A 17,633-nucleotide genomic window follows, 5' to 3' on the forward strand; every position below is an offset into this window, starting at 1 on the left:
ATGGCAGTTTGGAAGGCCTGGAGATGAAATTCCTTAGGAGAAAAAAACAGAGCTAAGAGTGGTGTGATGCCTACAAACCATCGACCTGATTAAGGCAGATTAAGAACTCTTAGTCCCGATGGCCTCAGTCTGGAGGTCTTAGTCCCGATGGCCTCAGTCTGGAGGACCATTCGTAGGCATTACACCACTCATAGCCCTGTTCTTTCTCCTTTTCTCCTTTCATCTCCAGGCCTTCCAAACCGACACTCCTGACATCCATTTAATAGCACAGATACTGAAAACGTTTAGCTTAAATATGTTTTTGAACACTCTGTTGTTACTCTTTCTATCTGTCATACACACACACACACACACACAAACTGTTTTAAGTTTGTTGTTTAAACCTTAAAGACTAGCACAGTTATCGTGATATAAAACACTTTCTAAGACTGGATACCACTTCCTAAGTGAGAATTAGGAATTGTTAGCCTTCCTGTAGGACTGAGGCCTAGACCTGACCTACGCATGGCATCGAATGAGGTGGGAGAAATCCAGGAAGTTCCATTTCACTGTTTATCGCATTTATTAATTTATTAGTTGATCAACAACGTGTCCTCTAGCTCAGCGGTCTCCAAAGTGGGGTGCGCGTACCCCAGGGGGTGTGGAAGATGATTCAGTGGGGTGCGTGAGCCACCTGATCATTGAGCAGCCTCCCGTGGCTCCAATGAGCTGGCACCGTTTGCAGCGGTGGTGGAGGCAGCAGGGCGGGACAGGACAGGAGCCAAGAGAGAAGCACCACGGCATTTCTCTCTCGACTCTTCTGCCATGGCCACCAAGAGCAACTGTGCCAGTCTCTGCCAGGCACGGCAGAGGAAGGCACAGAGTTGCCTGCTTAGCCACAGCACGGGAGCAGATGCCATCCTGCCAAAGGAGAGTGGGAAGGGAAATAACCCTTCCCACTCTCCTTTGGCAGAATGAAGCCTAGAAGGAGGCAAGCACCGACCTCTCCGCTTCCATCCTGCCGAAGGAGAGCGGGAAGGGTTAATCTTCCCAGTGGAGAGTTTCCGTGGGTTGTGTGAACCCATTTGTTAAAAATATAAAAAAATGCAACACCTGATTAGTTTGCAAGAACAACTGCTCGACATCAGGGAAGACGGAAATGTACTAGCTGAATTTCAACAAAAACCTTTGCATAATGGGATGGGATCAGAAAATGAGTATCATTGTTTAGGAAGCACAGCCAACGATGCACTTCTTCCATTTGGATCTATGTATCATTGTGAGGTATTTGTTTGTTTGTTTATGACAGCCATTAAAACCAAGTATCGAAATAAACTGAACTTAGAACCAGACCTTCAAATCACTGTATCACAAAGTGTTAAGCCAACATTTTCAAAAATAATGAAGCATCTTCAATCACATTGCGCTCACTAAAAATATTATTATTAATAATCTTTTTTTTTAGTGAGAGCAAAAAGGGGTATTGTACTGCCAATAAATAAAATTAAACAATTATTTTTTAAAAAAAATATTGGTTATTTCATCTTTACCTCATCCTTTTTATTTCTGTTTTTGTGTATGTTTTAAAATGTACATCATACATTAGTACATAAATAAACAAACATACATACATTGGGGTGCATGCTCAAAAATATTTTACTGATGGGGTATGCGATCAAAAAAGTTTGGAGACTGCTGCTCTAGCTGATGTACAAATTCAAACAACCCCCCCCCCCGCAAAAAAAAGCCCCACCCAGCCTAAAAATAATATGAACAAAGCTGATAAGGTGAGTGACAGCATTTCTGAAATTCTTCTCCTCTCATGTAACTTATATAGTCTCTTAGGGAAGCTACCACTCAATTCACCACCCTTCACCCTTGGTGATGTTTGAGAATTTGAGCCTTTAAAGCAGGAGCCGGTGTTCCCCAGATGTTTTGCGTCCAACTCCCATAATTCCTGACCACTGGCCATGCTGCCTGGGGCTGATGGGAGTTGTAATCCAAGATATCTGGAGGGAACCAGACTGCCTGTTTCAAAGGCTTGCTCATTGGAATCATTTGCTCCGTAGCCAGCCATTTGCCAGCTCCTCTTCCTAAAGATGTAGGATTGCATCCTTGCTCATAGGATTGCTTGCTGCAGATGTGTATGGTAACACATTTATATCTGCACAGTGAAATGCCTTTTATCTAGCACTGAAGAATAGATTAAATAACCAAGTTTGGGGTCGGTGTGTGTGTGTGTGTGTGTGAAAAAGCAAGGAAGGTATAAAATTGACCAGATGGCAAACCCAACCACCTGTGTGTGGGGAAGGGATGGGGGGGGAGCACAAAAGCATGTGTGCACAAGCTGTTTTTATTCCTTGCTTCAGCCAAATCAGAACCAGCATCTTGTAGGTGCTGACACACCAAAAAATAAGGAGGGAGTGGGGGGAACTAATTATCTTAAAAAAGGATGGAAGGGCTGTGCTATTCCAAAGATTGGTTTCCACAATGTGTGTGTGTGTGTGTATATGTATGTGTGTGTGTGTGTGTGTGTGTGTGTATATATATATATATATATATATATATTTATGATGGGCTCGGTGTGAAAAGAAACTGAAAGAGTATGCTCAGAGACACACTATGTCTGGAAGTACAATACCGAGAACAGCAATCACATTGAAGCCATGGGGAAAGGGGGGATTTGATTATGTGTCTGAATTGTGCTGAACACCAAACATTGGGTCCCCAGAGAATGGGCTACGAACAGACAGAAGCACACACACTAACAGCTGGGGTAGGGGAGACCCTGCCAGGACAGAGAGGGAAAACATATATTTAATTCTCTACCAGAAGGACTGATGCCATTTGTTTCCCTGCCCTGCCTCAAGCAAAATTTAAAAAAAAAAGAAAAGAAAGGAGAAGAAATGAATGAGAAAAGGAAGATGAGGAATATGGACTCTTTTGTGACTTTAAGCCATACTAAGGCAGTCTCTGTCCCCTCCAAACTGCCGAGAAGTGTGCCCCTGGTTCCAAATCCAAGAAGGCTTTTGCTGTTTACAGAGCCAACTTTTTTTAGCTCCAGAGCCCACAAATGAAAATTGAAACGGAGAGAAATGAAGGGAAACAACATTTAATTCCACCTCCACCACCACTACGCACAGTAGCAACTACCTCTCAGTAGCATTTTCTTTGGCTTACAAATTGGTGTGCATGTATGCACTCCTTGAACCTTTCCCCAAACACACAGACACATAGTCATTCCTGACACCCACAGCTCAAATGCTTTATCTCGCTTACAATTCAGACACAACCAACCACTGCGAGAGAAGGGGAAGGGCTTCTGTTTTATTTGTTTTGTTTTGCTGCATGACCTGGAACTCTTATTTCCACTGCTACTACTTCATACAATGTAGAGAGAGAAACAAGGCTGCCATTTAGCTTCACGTTCTCTCGTAATGCATCTTGACTTCTAAAGGTGGCACATTTCTCCAGGTAGGATACAGGCCTACACTCCTGGGATGATAATGAGGGGACAGTAGGGTGGAGGCTGGAGGGCAAAGGAAGAAAAGATGGTTAAAAAGAAAACTGTTTGAATTAAGCATCCTTGTGTGGTTTCAGTGAAATAAACATCCTGCATAAGCTCTCAAAACCAGATCCACTTCAATCTGAGATTTCCAAACAGTGTGTAGGCAAAAGCTTAAATGACTTCTTAAAAACCACTTTGCTCATTCCTGAGCTGGAGTAATGGGGGGAACACAATGGATTTCCTTGACCTGTCTTTGCCCAGGATACTAAATGGGAGAAGAAGACGCCCCTAGCTAACTCACTGCCCCACCTGCACCCACCGTAAGTGGGACACGCATCCAACAGACAAATTCAACCTGCTCTTTTCCTAGCACATCATAGGATGTGCTGTTTCGCCCCGGAGCCATACATACCACGCAGCCTGTTGAATCCACCTTGCGGTCCGATACACATTTGAAGTTGCGGGTGCAGCCGCCGTTGTTGCGTGAGCAGTCCCGGACTGGTCCAAAGGAGGAGAGCAGGTCGCTGATGGTTTCAAAATAGGTTGACAGCATCGCTTCTTCCCTTGGAGGAGGAAAAGGACTGTTAAAACCAGCTAAGCATGCACACTGGCGAGGTGAAAGGGCTAACCACCTCCCTTATTTCCTTTGAGTCCCTCCTCAAACCTCACCTTTGCCAGACAGCCTTTGGTTCACCTCCCCCTCTGGACCCTAGACCTTATTGCAACTAAGCCAAAGGATGTGAAATTGAAGAAATCTTCTATCCTTTCCCTGCTTTGCATACCTCATTTCCCTCTGTTTTCAGTTGTTTTCCCATGTCTGTTTTAAATTGTAAGCCCCTAAGGGTAGGGACCTGTCATGCCTGTTGATTCTTGCACACCGTCTCTCTCTCTCTCTCTCTCTCTCTCTCTCTCTACACACACACACACACACACACACACAGAAATATGCACTGTGGCTACCCCTTTCACTATAGTACTGATGAAATTTATAGCACTTCTGCCATCTTTACTTCCTCCTTGCAGGTTGTAGCACACTGCAACAGCCCAATCAATGGAATAGCAGCAATATGACTTAGGGCGCAATCCTATGGCCACTACACAGAGGCTAGAGGGCTATAGGATTTTTCATTTTCTGGGAACCGACCTCAGAGCCAGCACTCTGAGTTTGGTTCCCAGAAAACTGCCTCCCTTTCCCCTTCCCCATGGCCTCATAGGCGGAATGGTTGATCAGCAGCTCTACACTCGTAAGAGCAGTGTGGAGCGAGGCAAAAGTACTACCTCCCCTCTACTCAGCACTGGTACTCATCTGGAGTACTGTGTCCAGTTCTGGGCACCACACTTGAAGAAGGATGCAGACAAACTGGAGAGGGTTCAGAGGAGGGCAACAAAGATGATCAGGGGACTGGAAACAAAGCCCTATGAAGAGAGACTGAAAGCACTGGGCATGTTTGACCTTGAGAAGAGAAGACTGAGGGGAGATAGGATAGCGGCATAGCGCTCTTCAAGGACTTGAAAGGTTGTCACAGAGGGGGAGGCCAGGATCTCTTCTCAATCATCTCAGCGTGCAGGACATGGAATAATGGGCTCAAGTGACAGGAAGCCAGATTCCGGCTGAACATCAGGAAAAACTTCCTGACTGTTAGAGCAAGACGACAATGGAACCCATTCCCTAGGGAGGTGGTGGGCTCTCCCACACTGGAGGCATTCAAGACGAGGCTGGACAGCCATCTGTCAGGGATGCTCTGACTTGGACTCCTGCAATGAGCAGGGGGTTGGACTCGATGGTCTTACAGGCCCCTTCCAACCCTACTGTTCTATGATTCTATGATTCTAAAAGGGGGCATTCCTGGGGGTGGGGAGTGGAAGGGACAGCAGAAGCACCGTGACAATGCTTCTTATGTGCCGTCTGGCCTCCCTCCCACCGCTCCGAGCCTCCCTGGCTAGATGGCCATAACCAGCCATCTAGCCACAAATGCAGGGTGGCGAGAGCACAGAGGAGAAGATCCCCTCCATGCTCTGCCTGCCCTGCATTGGATAGTCAGTCGCTTCTGAGTTTGGAGGCAGCCAACTATCCCCATAGGATTGTGCCCTTAGCTGCTCATCACAAGAACCCCGACAATGGGCCACTATTCCTCTTCTTCTGCACATGGCAAGAAAGCCCCTCCACCAGCAGGCCAGAGGTTTGATTGAAAGACAATTGTACTTGGTTGGAACTGCCGCCCAAAACACAGGAAAGGAATGGAAACCATGGTGCCGCAATATCATAGTTCAAGTGAGGATTCCTTGCTCTTTGCATTTGCTGAGGGTGCTTATACATACACATAGTCTCCCAGATTTTATTAATCCACTGCTCTTTAGCTGGTTGCTTTGGGGACTTCCTGCTATACAGCTGTATACAATCGTTTAAGAAGGTCTTTATGCAGGAATCCAGGATTATTATGTTCAAAAAGATGAAGTCGCCATTAACTGTATGATCTGCAGCCCCATATTTGCCTTGGCCATATCCACAGCCTTTCCATTTTTCCACAGTCTGTTCTTCTGCATTATGTCATGTCATTACTATCTGCAGAATAAGCCAAGACTTGATACAAAACTCACATAAATCAGTTCATGTGAGTGTACAGGACACACTGTGCAAGACTTTGCTCCTTTTTTCGAGACGCGCTTCCTGCACAGACCAACACAATGCGCACACTGGGCTGATTCAGACATAATGCCAAGCCATTGCTTAGTGTTTCATGACCAGCTCAGGTTCATGCTCTCACCCCGCCCTCTTCCACTCCCAAACAAGGGATTCACAATCCTGGTTTGGAGCACAGGCACAATCCATCGTTTGCCGGGTTGGATGTAACAGCAACCTATGGTTGGCACGAAAGAGAAACTAACTGAATCACAGTGGATGAGAGGTGCGCACAAGCACAGGGTTCATTCATATAGCATGACATCATGGTTTGGTATTGCACCTGAATAGAGCCACTCTGTGGTTAGAGGATGAACTGCACATTGAACTGTCATGTCCGGCTGCACATGTGAAGTGGATCACTCTCTGACTTAAACTTTACCCAACTTGTCTGACCATAGAGCATCGAGAGGATTACAGCAGAGGTGAAGATACAACACAAACAGACTATAAGCATTTCTACACCAGGCTACAATCCCGCAACTTTACCGGGGCTTTCTGCTTCCGTTTTATTTGCGGGATTGCAATGGTCTCCCTTAGACAGTGGAACTGAAAACTTCCTTTCTTGGCAATGCTCTATAGGTTCAATGAAACAGTGCCATCTAGTGGCTGAATTACAGTGCTCCGCCAGCATTACACACTGCCGATATGACACAATTAAGGTTTATTCCAGCTTATCCCTGATCTTTTTGAAAGTGGGATAACTAGGGGGAAATGTGGGAGACGTCCTGGAGGTTGACAACATCATGTGACAGACCCACAAACTACAGTGAGTGGCCAATCATGGTGTGCAATAAATCACTTGTGCAGAGAAGCCCAATAACACACACATAAAAAAAAACAGTTCATAACATCAGCAAATTACACATTAAAAGTTTGGGGAGGGGGGTGTTAAAAATGTTTGCAGTTTCTATCTAAAAGCCAGTAAAAAGGGAGCCTGATGAATCTCCATTGGGAAGGCATTCCAGAGCCACTATGCTGCCACTGAGAAGGCCCTGTCTCTCTTTTACTCACTCATTTAACAGTACAGAAATCAGGATTTCAAGGCAAACCTTAAAGCCCAGAAAAGTCTATATGGAAGAAGTTTGTCCTTGAGGTAACTGGGTCCAAGAGTGCTTAGGGATTTAAAGGCTTACAACAGTACTGACGGGGTTGTAGATCATGCTAGCAACAGATGGAGAGAGGGAAGGGCACCTTGGTCAGGAAAGTAGAAGGTGCTACTGCTGTAACAAGACAAAGGCTAGCAAACTTGAATGAGATGCTGGCTGTATTAAATATTCACCTCTCTGGAATGGGAGTGGGAGGTGGGAGTGAGAAAAGATAGGGTGGGAAACCAAGTGTTCAAATGAGATAAAACAAGTTGGCATCCTACCTCTTTGCCACAGAGGGGAAGGAAAAAAAAGAGAGAGTGAGAGAGACAGCTGTGTTTCATCTACAGATATATGTGATGCTCTGGATGAATTATTCTTTAAACACAAGGGTCTGACAAGAGCAGGTGACAGTGAAGCAGGGAGAGGTGACTACCATAACCGGAGGGAGCTGAGAACAAAAAGTTGCTTTGGAGAAGGTGACTGGTGGCAGGTCCTCCAAGGAAAGTCTCTGAGCACATGAGGAAGAGATTGAGGTGCATGAAGGAGACATACCAGGCCTCTACTCTACCAACGCTCTCGCATCAGTGCAACATTTCACGCCCTGGGGTTCATCTAAAAGGCTGCTAGTTTGGTTTGATTCCATACACATCAAGTTTGTGCAGGATCTTACACCAGGGGCAGAATCTGTGTGCTGGCGTGTTCTTCCCCCATCCTCCCCATTTATGATTTCCACCCACCCATCCTTTTCCCATTCAATAGAAGACCAGCAGGTGGGGGGGAAGAAAAGAAGGAAGTATATTAGTGGAACAAGCAGCCAAATATAGTGGGAACTAATTAAAAACCCACACACACACAGTAAGCTACACATAGAAGATAAAACAGAAGAAAAAGGAATGTGGCGTGCAGAAGAGAGGAGAGCAGGGAGGTATAGCAGCAGAGGAACCCCGGAGTCTGGGCTCAGAATGACAGAGAAAATCATACTGTATAAATGTAAAGGTGTCAGGGGTGTCTGCTGATTATAAATGGCTGTATAATATATGGTGGCATATATTCTGTCTAGCTTTTATGATGGCTGAGATCTGCCGGAAAATGTGCACGCAGTTTCTCTGCCACAAATCCCTGCATTTGGGCAGTGGGAATCCCTGGCTCAGTACAGCTGCCCACCCTCATCTCATGGCTTCGAGTCACATTCCCCCCAATCATCTTACCCTCCTTTCCCATTACTGCCATGCAGTCCCAAGCCAAAAGCATATTGCTAAAACGAAGGTAACAAGTTTAGACTGAAAGAGGAGGCTTGAGCAACTTTAAGCAAAAGAAGCAGGATGCACTGCATTATTTTTTGAAAGAAAAAGTTAAATCTTCTTTGCATGTGCGGTGCAGGAGGAGGAGGAGAGGGGAAGGGATGCACATGAGTCCAAGGTTTGGACATTGTTTAACCATTATGTTTGAACCACACCACTGACTAGTGAGGTAGGATTTCAGGAAATCTACAGAGCTGCAAACTGTGAAAATTGGTCCCCACAGACACCCATCCATCCGCTCGAGCAGAACTTTGAGAACTGCAGCTTTCATTTAAAAGGGGGGAAAAGAAACAAGCCTTCTAGGCCTTAAGTTTGCAAAGCAAACCAAGGCAAAAAACTCCCCAAAACAAAAATCCCCCCCCTGCCCCCCTGGGATCAGTCTAAACATCTTTGTTGCAAAATCATTTGGTTGGGACCATTTCTGGTCACTAGGATTAAGCTGCAAGGAGGTCGAGTTTTATTATTCTTCCCCCTTCTTTCATTTCCCCTTTAAAAAACAATAATAAAGAAATAAATAGAAGTAAATGCCGATAGCCCATCCCCAGGGGAATTTGGCCAGGGGGAGCTGGTGTAGAGTGTGAACACCCACAGAAGCAGATCTGACACATTTCTTGAACACTACCACCTCCCCCTGACCCCCATGAAGCAGAGTGCACACAGCTTTTGAAACTGATGAGAGATGCCAAAGCAGCTTGTGATATGGGATGGTATGGGGAGGGGGGATCTGACTTCAAAGTGGGAGGGGGAACTCATTCAGGGAGCAAATCTAGGAGACTTTTCCAAATAGCATTCCCAACAATGGCACACAAGGTTACTTAAGAGTCCTAATGTTGGATGTGGAGTCCAACATTGCACATATCAAATTGCGCATGGGATACCTGAGAAAAAGCGCCTCCTTCCTTACCAACCTGCTCAGTCACTGAGGTTATCAGAGGGCAAGTCCCTGGTGGTTCCACATGGACCCCATAGCTTGGCTGGAGTCCACCAGGAAAAGAGCCTTCAGTGTGGTGGCCCCCTTCCTGTGGAACTCTCTGCCTCTGGAGGTCAGGCAGGCACCAACGTTGCATTGCTTCCGGCGCCTCCTGAAGACATTGTTATTTGGGGAGGCCTTCCTTGAGTGACCGGTTTATTAAATTCTGCTTTTTGGAACTTGTATTTTTTTAAAAAATGTTTTAACTGTTTTAACATGGCGTTTTATTCTTTTATCTTTGCTGTTCACCGCTCTGAAATCTTTTGATGTGGAGCGGTATATAAATATTGTAAATGAATAGATAAATACCAGGAGGTCTACAGATATAATAGGAATATAGGAAGATACTTTATACCAGGTTGGACTATTTGTTCATCTTGGGAAGCACTGGCTACTCTCTCTGATTGGCAGCAATTTTTCCAGGCTTTAGGGCGGAGAGAGGTGTTTCCATCACCTGTACCGGATTCATTCTTAGCTGAAGATGCAGGGGACCTTTTGCATATCAAGCAGCCTCCCCTAACGTGGTACCCTCCAAATGTTTTGGACCACAACTTCTATCAGCCCCAGCCTGCCTGCCAGGGATAATGGGAGTTGGAGTACACTAGGTCAGGGATAATGGGCGTTGGAGGGCCCCAGGCCCTACTACAGAGCAATGGCCCTCCTACAAAGGACAGGGCAGGACACGGGTCACCTGCCAGAATTGTGTGCGATCTAATTAGCAGACAGTCGTCTTGTTCTAAAAGCTGTAATATCTACTTCGGCCAAGGACGAGGCAGGCACAAACAAGAATATCTATCCATCTGCTGATACTTGTTGGTCTCCTTGGTAACCAAGAATGTTGTAGAAGTTTAAGATGAAGCACGTGACACTGGATATATGTGATCAACTCTTAATCAGGAAAAGAGTTCAGAAAATTACACGTCTTGCATCCATCTTTGCAGTGGTTCTTATGGCCTGCAATTACTCAGCGTGTTCAATTTCACAGCAGGCGACACCTTTAAAAAAAGATCACACATTCAACAAAAGCCTGCAGCGGGGTGATAAAAACTCACAACTCTTGCTTAGGAGTTTGCTAAAGACAATAAACTACTGTTAACAAGTTAGCAAGGTTAAAGAAAACTGTGGCTGCGAGAACAGATGCCACAGAAATCAGAGGAGTATACGTGGCACAACTGTAAACATGCCAACCTTTTCCCACATATGTTGGCAACTGTCCACATCACTAATAATACTAGTGCAAATTTAGTAACCCACCCAGTCTTTCTTTTTTACAGGTGAGCAGAATCACACATTTTTCACATGATGAGTACATGATGAAATTGGGACTGAGTAAACCTGAAAGCAGGGTTACACACAGAACTGGGGGGGCACAGAGCTTTCCGAAATAGAAAACTAAAGAATGCCCATCAAGAGAAGATCAGCACATTGATACATGGCACAACTGTCATCAGACCGAAGAACCCCCTCTTATGACACAAAGACACCGGATGTGTTTGCTAACGTACAAAGTGACTTTTCAGATAGCAAAAACTTACCGATGAATTTTAATTTAATTGGCATCACTGAACAGACAATTTGCTTGACAGTACTGGACATGAGCTAGTGTCCCCATCACCTCCACTTTCTCAGCCCTATCTCAAATGCTTTTAATTTGTTTCTCTTCCTTAATATTCTAAATGTAGGCCTAATTCTCAGTGAAGGTGGTACATCTTTTCCTGGGCTATACCCCATCAGGTTGCAGGTATGGGCTGGCATGACTGAATGCTCCTCCATACAAAACAATAATCATGGAAAGCGCTCAATATAGAAAACGAGCATGAGAGCGGAAAGGATTCAATCCCTGGCATCCTAGTTTTCTACACACAGGATTCTTTGTTTAGGTATTGAAGATAATTCTGTTATGAATTCCACCTTCTGCAGTTGGTAAACAGGTTTGCTACACCACTGGGAAGCAGGCTCTGAATTAGGGAGGCTTGACAAATTCTGTATTTGTGAATTTTAATATTAACTGGTCTGATCTACGTCTCCCACCATACTTAATTATCCACCGGCTTTTGTAATTTTCAGGTCCAGACATAGTTCTTAGCTCAAAAAACATATCAAAATATATTTTAAAATTGATACTTCAACAGTAAGTGTGTTTTAAAATATGAATTTAAATACATATTTAGCACATTTTTATATGCACATTTAAACATCTTGATGCAGTTTATGGGTTTTTAACTGAGGAAATGGGATGGAACAGACTTCTGAAGTGACACAGACCAGAAATAGACTGGTTCACCCATCCGTACTGTAACTATATTAAATACTTTTGAAATACTTGTAAACATTTTTTGTTATATACTATCTTAGTCTTTATCAAGATTTCACAGTCGTTATAAAGATTTAATCATTAAAAAAGCTGTAAACTGGACATAAAAAAGTTTAAGCTGGAGAGCAGAATGTTTCTTAGCACAATGGCATCCAAGTACAAAATATATACCCCACACAGTGTATTTGGACTGAGAACTTGTGTATTTTGGCTAGTAGCATGCGGGAAATTGCTCCCACATTTTTTGGACCGTTCTCATTAAATTTCATAGAAGAGAAATTGCTTCTGGGGGGGAAAAAAAAAAAATCAACAGTGAAGAAATTTTGGCAAAATTCTCCTGGGTTGGGTTTGGGTTTCTTGCACTTACCTTACTTAAGTTAGGAAGTGGCCAAGGTGCAAGCACAAGTGACCTGTTTTTCATTGTACAATTCATCTCTCTGGTCACCTGTAGCATCCTGAGCTTCCCACACTTGAATTGAAGCCTAGTGGAAGGCATCATGAGCTAATTCCTCCCATAGGACTTTTTTCAGATCAGGATGTGCAGGCAGCCTGGAAGGCTGCTTGTGATTAGGTAAGCCCCCAAACACCATCAAAATACTATATAAAACATCCTCAGAGAGGCAGAACAATGGAAGTCTCTTTCATGGGGGGAGAAAACTTTCAAGAAATTGGAGGACAGATTTTGGCAGAGCACTAACTCCACCTCGTCTCTGAAGCCAGACCAGACAGAACACTGCCCCCACCAGCACTGCAGTGTTTGCAAACTGCGGGCTGGCCTGCCAAGACAGTTGATGCTGTTGCAGCATGAAGACCCCCAAAGCCCTTACCAAAAAAGACAGGAGCTGTGCTACAAGCCCTGCCAATGGGGAGCCCTACCTGGGAGAAAATTCTGATAATTTCTCCTCCCCCTGGAGAAATTCAGGAAATTGTCTCCCAAATTTCTCTGCCACAAGTAAACTGGAGAATTTCAAGAGACCATTTGCACACAGCTCTAATTTTAGCTTCTTATCTATTTAAAATATGTGAGGTATATATCTTTGTAGATCACCACGTGTGTGTGTGTGTGTGTGTGTGTGTGTGTGTGTGTGTGTGTGTTGAGACTAAGAAATTAAAATACATGCAGGCAAAGTTCAAATATGATGTGTGTATTTTGTTCTCAGACTTAACTAACTTAACTCAAGATGAGGCTGGACAGCCATCTGTCAGGGATGCTCTGACTTGGATTCCTGCATTGAGCAGGGGGTTGGACTCGATGGCCTTGTAGGCCCCTTCCAACTCTACTATTCTATGATTCTATGAGATGAATAGTCTCCCTTAAAAGTTTGGGGGAAGAACTTGTTGAAATCATAACAGAACTGAATACACTTAATAAGGATATTATTATCTTCCATTTATTCTGGTTCCTCACAATTACTGCTCTGCACTCTACCCCAAGCATCTTCCCCTTTCCCCCTGTAACATCACCACATCTGGCCTCATCCAACCAGCTGCCTCTGCAGAAATACAGCAACTGACCCAAAGCAGCCACCTAGCTGGAAGGTTGAATGGAAGGTTGAATAGTTGAAATGAATACCAACACAGCAGCCTTGACTACATAACCCCGTATCCATTCAAACCTCTCACATATTTTTACCGTTCTGCCATTCAGTATAATGGGAACAGGGAAATCCAATTGTAGGGCGGCGGGCGGTTTGGTACCACCATCATGCAACAGCCTCTATGGCGCAACAGCCCGTAGAGGTAGAACAAAGGTCGTAACTATTTTTCTCAGTTCAGACATCAGGGCAAACCATGTTTAGCACAAACCATGGTTTACCAACCCACGTTGTACCATATTTCTGATTTTGGTTGCCAACTGATCACAAACTATGATTTGTTGATACTAAGTCAATTCTAAGTCCAAGTCATAAACCCTATTCAGTGCTGTACCTGAATAGGGTACACTAATATGTGTAAGAGGGCCAGCACTGCGCACACCAGCCCTTCCCCCCCCAATTCCCAAATCTCCCTGTGTTAAGTGATGATGTCGGCAGGGGTGTTCAACTCATATTCACTTGAACACAATTAGAAGACTCCAAGATTCTGAGGACCCTGAATCTTCTTTATCAGAGTGCCTGATAGCACAAAGTTCTACGCAGGTTCAAAAAAATGCAAGTAGAAGCCTCTTGCGGATCCCCCCCTACTCAACACAGCAAACTTGGGGACTTTAGAGGGTGGGGCCAGTGTACACAAGGACATTGTGAGCAGGACCAACACACAAAGCCGTGTGCCTCTTATGCATGTTAGTATACCTTATAAAGACATAGCACCTGAATAGGGCTTTAGTTAACACAAACCATAGTTTACAAACTCACATCAAACCATAGTTATGCTTCCTTTCCGTGTTTTGGCATTGTATCTGAACTGAGCTAAAGTTTATATCTCCACAAAATAAGCAGCAACATCCATGTTTCTCACCTCTGTTATCCCAGAAAGGGTTTAGCATTTAGGAACAACTATTTCTGCTTAATCTTCTGTTTAGAAACAATGACTGTGAACTCTGATTATGTTTTCACATCCAAACTGGCCCTCGGAAATTTGCAGATGCACATTTTGCTTGATACCACAACACATTTGCACATTTATTAATAACTTCAATTATTAATAGCAGCAAAAACATGAGCCCATTCAACATCTAATTGGGAGCAGCTATATTTAGTAATTGATAGTAATTTCTAGAAATTGAACTCTAATTAACTCATTTCCCAAGCAATGCATTTACACCATGCTTAAAAAAAAAAAAAAAAAAAAAAATCTAACCACAGAGGATTTTTTACTCTGTGCTTTAAATATATAAAAAGTAACCATAGAGGGGTTATTTGAAAATTGGGGGTGATGCATAGTTTAAAAAATCATAAGCAGGACAACACTGCATGATTTCTTGGAGATTATTACTATTGTTTTACTATTGCCATCATACTGGCTCAGCTGCTCACCTCACCTTTCCTCATTATCATGCATATTTTAAGGTCTGTCCATAAGTATAATCTAATAACATTTGCTTTATTTCTTCCACTTCCAGACAGCTGGTTCCTGGCCCGGGGGGGGGGGGGGGCGGAATCCTGATCTCCCGAACTCCCATCTGCTAGGTAGTCTTTTCAACCACTCCTTCTAAGAACAAAACATCAAACGCTATTTTAAAGAGGAGGAACTTTGCAACCAAAATAAAATATGCACTTTCACCAACACTCTTACAATGTTCCTAAATATAGCGGCTTACCAGAATGCTATTTTCTTGGGATGGTAACAATATTTTATTAGAATAGTAACAATTTGGGGAACTCTATTCACCCCCCCCAAAAAAAAAGGTCAGAATTATGGACAGCAAAAATACCTGCCAGAAAAGAAAGAAAGAATGAATGAACAAATGAACAGCAAAGATAAGCATGTGCAGAAGGTGATGTGTACATGATTCTGGGCATGTGCTATTTCACTGCACAAGTGCAGTTCAGTAGTTGAAAGGTAATTAAGCATTGTTTGCTTTAGCAAGATGCATCAGAACTCTGCCTCCAGAGATGAACCTGAATTATCCCTCCTAAGGCAGGTGTTTGCTTCCACACAAGGGCACAGTGGTAAGGTAGTCCTTGTCCACAATCAGGTGGAACTCCATTTAGAACACTGGCTTTACCATGACACTTAATAGAGAGGTATTTTATCCAGCAATACCCATCCTTATGGCAGAGATCCTTCTACAATGTTTACTCAGAGACAAGCCCTATTCAGCAGAGATCCCCTGCAATGTTAATTTGGAGCTTCCCTACTTGCAGCTTCTACCCCTTAAGTCCGAGTGCTAAGATAGTGCTTGTCCACAATCAGGTGGAACTGAATTTAGAACACTGGCTTTACTATGACGCTTAATAGAGAGGTATTTTATCCAGCAATGCCCATCCTTATGGCAGAGATACTTCTACAATGTTTACTCAGAGACAAGGCCTATTCAGCAAAGATCCACTGCTGTGTTCATTTGGAGTCTTCTGCCTGTTGTGGCTTTCTGTTTAACATGGCTGGGGGATTAGTGATGAATTGTCCCTTAATCCATCAGCTTCTCTTCACCTATGGTGGTCAATTGCTGGTTTCCTTTCCCTGTATTTTCCTTTCCTTTCATTTATAGTGCAATACTTGTATTTTACTATGAAAGAAAGGGGCGGTGGTGGAAAGAAGACAGCAAAACTTCCCAGGAGAAGCAGAAGATGATAAATCAAGGATAATTCATCACTAATCTTCTCCTCACCCCACTAAACAGGAAACAATTACAAAGTTGAGGAGGAAACTTCTAATTAAAGGCACAGTAGCCATTAAATGACTAAATAGTGCTTTGCCTGTCCAAACTAGAAAGCTGGTGCTGCAATTACATTTTATTATGTGTGTGTACACATGCATAAACATTGACACAGAATGGATCTGAAACACACACACAGCACTGGAATCCAATGCTTTGGCAACGTCATTGGATTCGCCGTTCCTGATAAAATCTCCTGTCACATTTCTATTACTGAGAGCCCAAACGTTGCACTTCCCCCCGGCCCGGGGTGGTGGGGGGGAGATTTTAGAGATGCAGAGGTTTCCTTACCCCAGAGTCCCTTTAATGCAGATTGTAAGCCCTTTCAAAACAAAAATAGGTCACCTTACATTCCACACTGCACTAGCAGAATATTGGCAAACAAAGACAAGACAGACAGTAGTAGTAAATATGGCAATTGCTCTTTGCCGGTCACTAGTTTGTTCAACTGCTTTTACATTGTGGAACGATAAAAGACAAGACAGTTTGGTATCCCTAATGTCTGCATTATTGGAGTCAGAAAAAAACAAAACAAAACCTGTTTTCCAGTAGGATAGTTGCATGGTGCCTTTTAGAGAAAAGTGGTACATTACAAAAATGGATAAAACTGATGGGGGTGGGGGAGGAAGTGGAGAAGGGTGCCTTGTCGGTGATTCCTTGCCCAGACTGAGGGGGTCAAAAAATGCCACGCATTGCAAGAATGGGAATAAGATTGGCTCTTCGTGATTACCGGATTGCTCCCATGACAGGTGTTAAATTAGCACAGCATCGCTATGAATCATAGAATCATAGGATTGGAATGGGCCTACAAGACCATCAAGTTCAACCCCCTGCTCAGTGCAGGAAGCCTGATTCCCAGGTGGTCTCCCATCCAAGTACTAACCAGGACTGACTCTGCTTAACTTCCAAGATCAGACGGGATTGGGCACATCCAGCCCTTTGCTCGACGTCATAGAATCATACGGTTGGAAGGGGCCTACAAGACCATCGAGTCCACCCCCCTGCTCAATGGAGGAAGCCTGATTCCCAGGCGGTCTCCCATCCAAGTACTAACCAGGACCGACTCTGCTTAACTTCCAAGATCAGACGGGATTGGGCACATCCAGCCCTTTGCTCGACGTCATAGAATCATACGGTTGGAAGGGGCCTACAAGACCATCGAGTCCACCCCCCTGCTCAATGGAGGAAGCCTGATTCCCAGGCGGTCTCCCATCCAAGTACTAACCAGGACCGACTCTGCTTAACTTCCAAGATCAGACGGGATTGGGCACATCCAGCCCTTTGCTCGACGTCATAGAATCATACGGTTGGAAGGGGCCTACAAGACCATCGAGTCCACCCCCCTGCTCAATGGAGGAAGCCTGATTCCCAGGCGGTCTCCCATCCAAGTACTAACCAGGACCGACTCTGCTTAACTTCCAAGATCAGACGGGATTGGGCACATCCAGCCCTTTGCTCAACGTCATAGAATC

The 17,633-nt window shown here is 44.2% G+C and overlaps 1 protein-coding gene across 1 annotated transcript in view; it reads right to left on the reverse strand.

Annotated features, from left to right (window-relative positions):
• ASTN2 (astrotactin 2) overlaps positions 1-17,633 on the reverse strand; it is a 668,315-nt gene that overhangs the window by 300,047 nt on the left and 350,635 nt on the right. The window contains exon 10 of the mRNA XM_084821224.1: positions 3,900-4,050. Coding sequence (XP_084677350.1) covers positions 3,900-4,050 — 151 coding nt within the window. The remainder of the gene's footprint in view (positions 1-3,899; positions 4,051-17,633) is intronic.

This window comes from Heloderma suspectum, chromosome 14 (genome assembly GCF_057233095.1).
Source record: "Heloderma suspectum isolate Gila_16-S chromosome 14, 16-S_ref, whole genome shotgun sequence".
In the NCBI taxonomy this organism is placed as follows: domain Eukaryota; kingdom Metazoa; phylum Chordata; class Lepidosauria; order Squamata; family Helodermatidae; genus Heloderma; species Heloderma suspectum.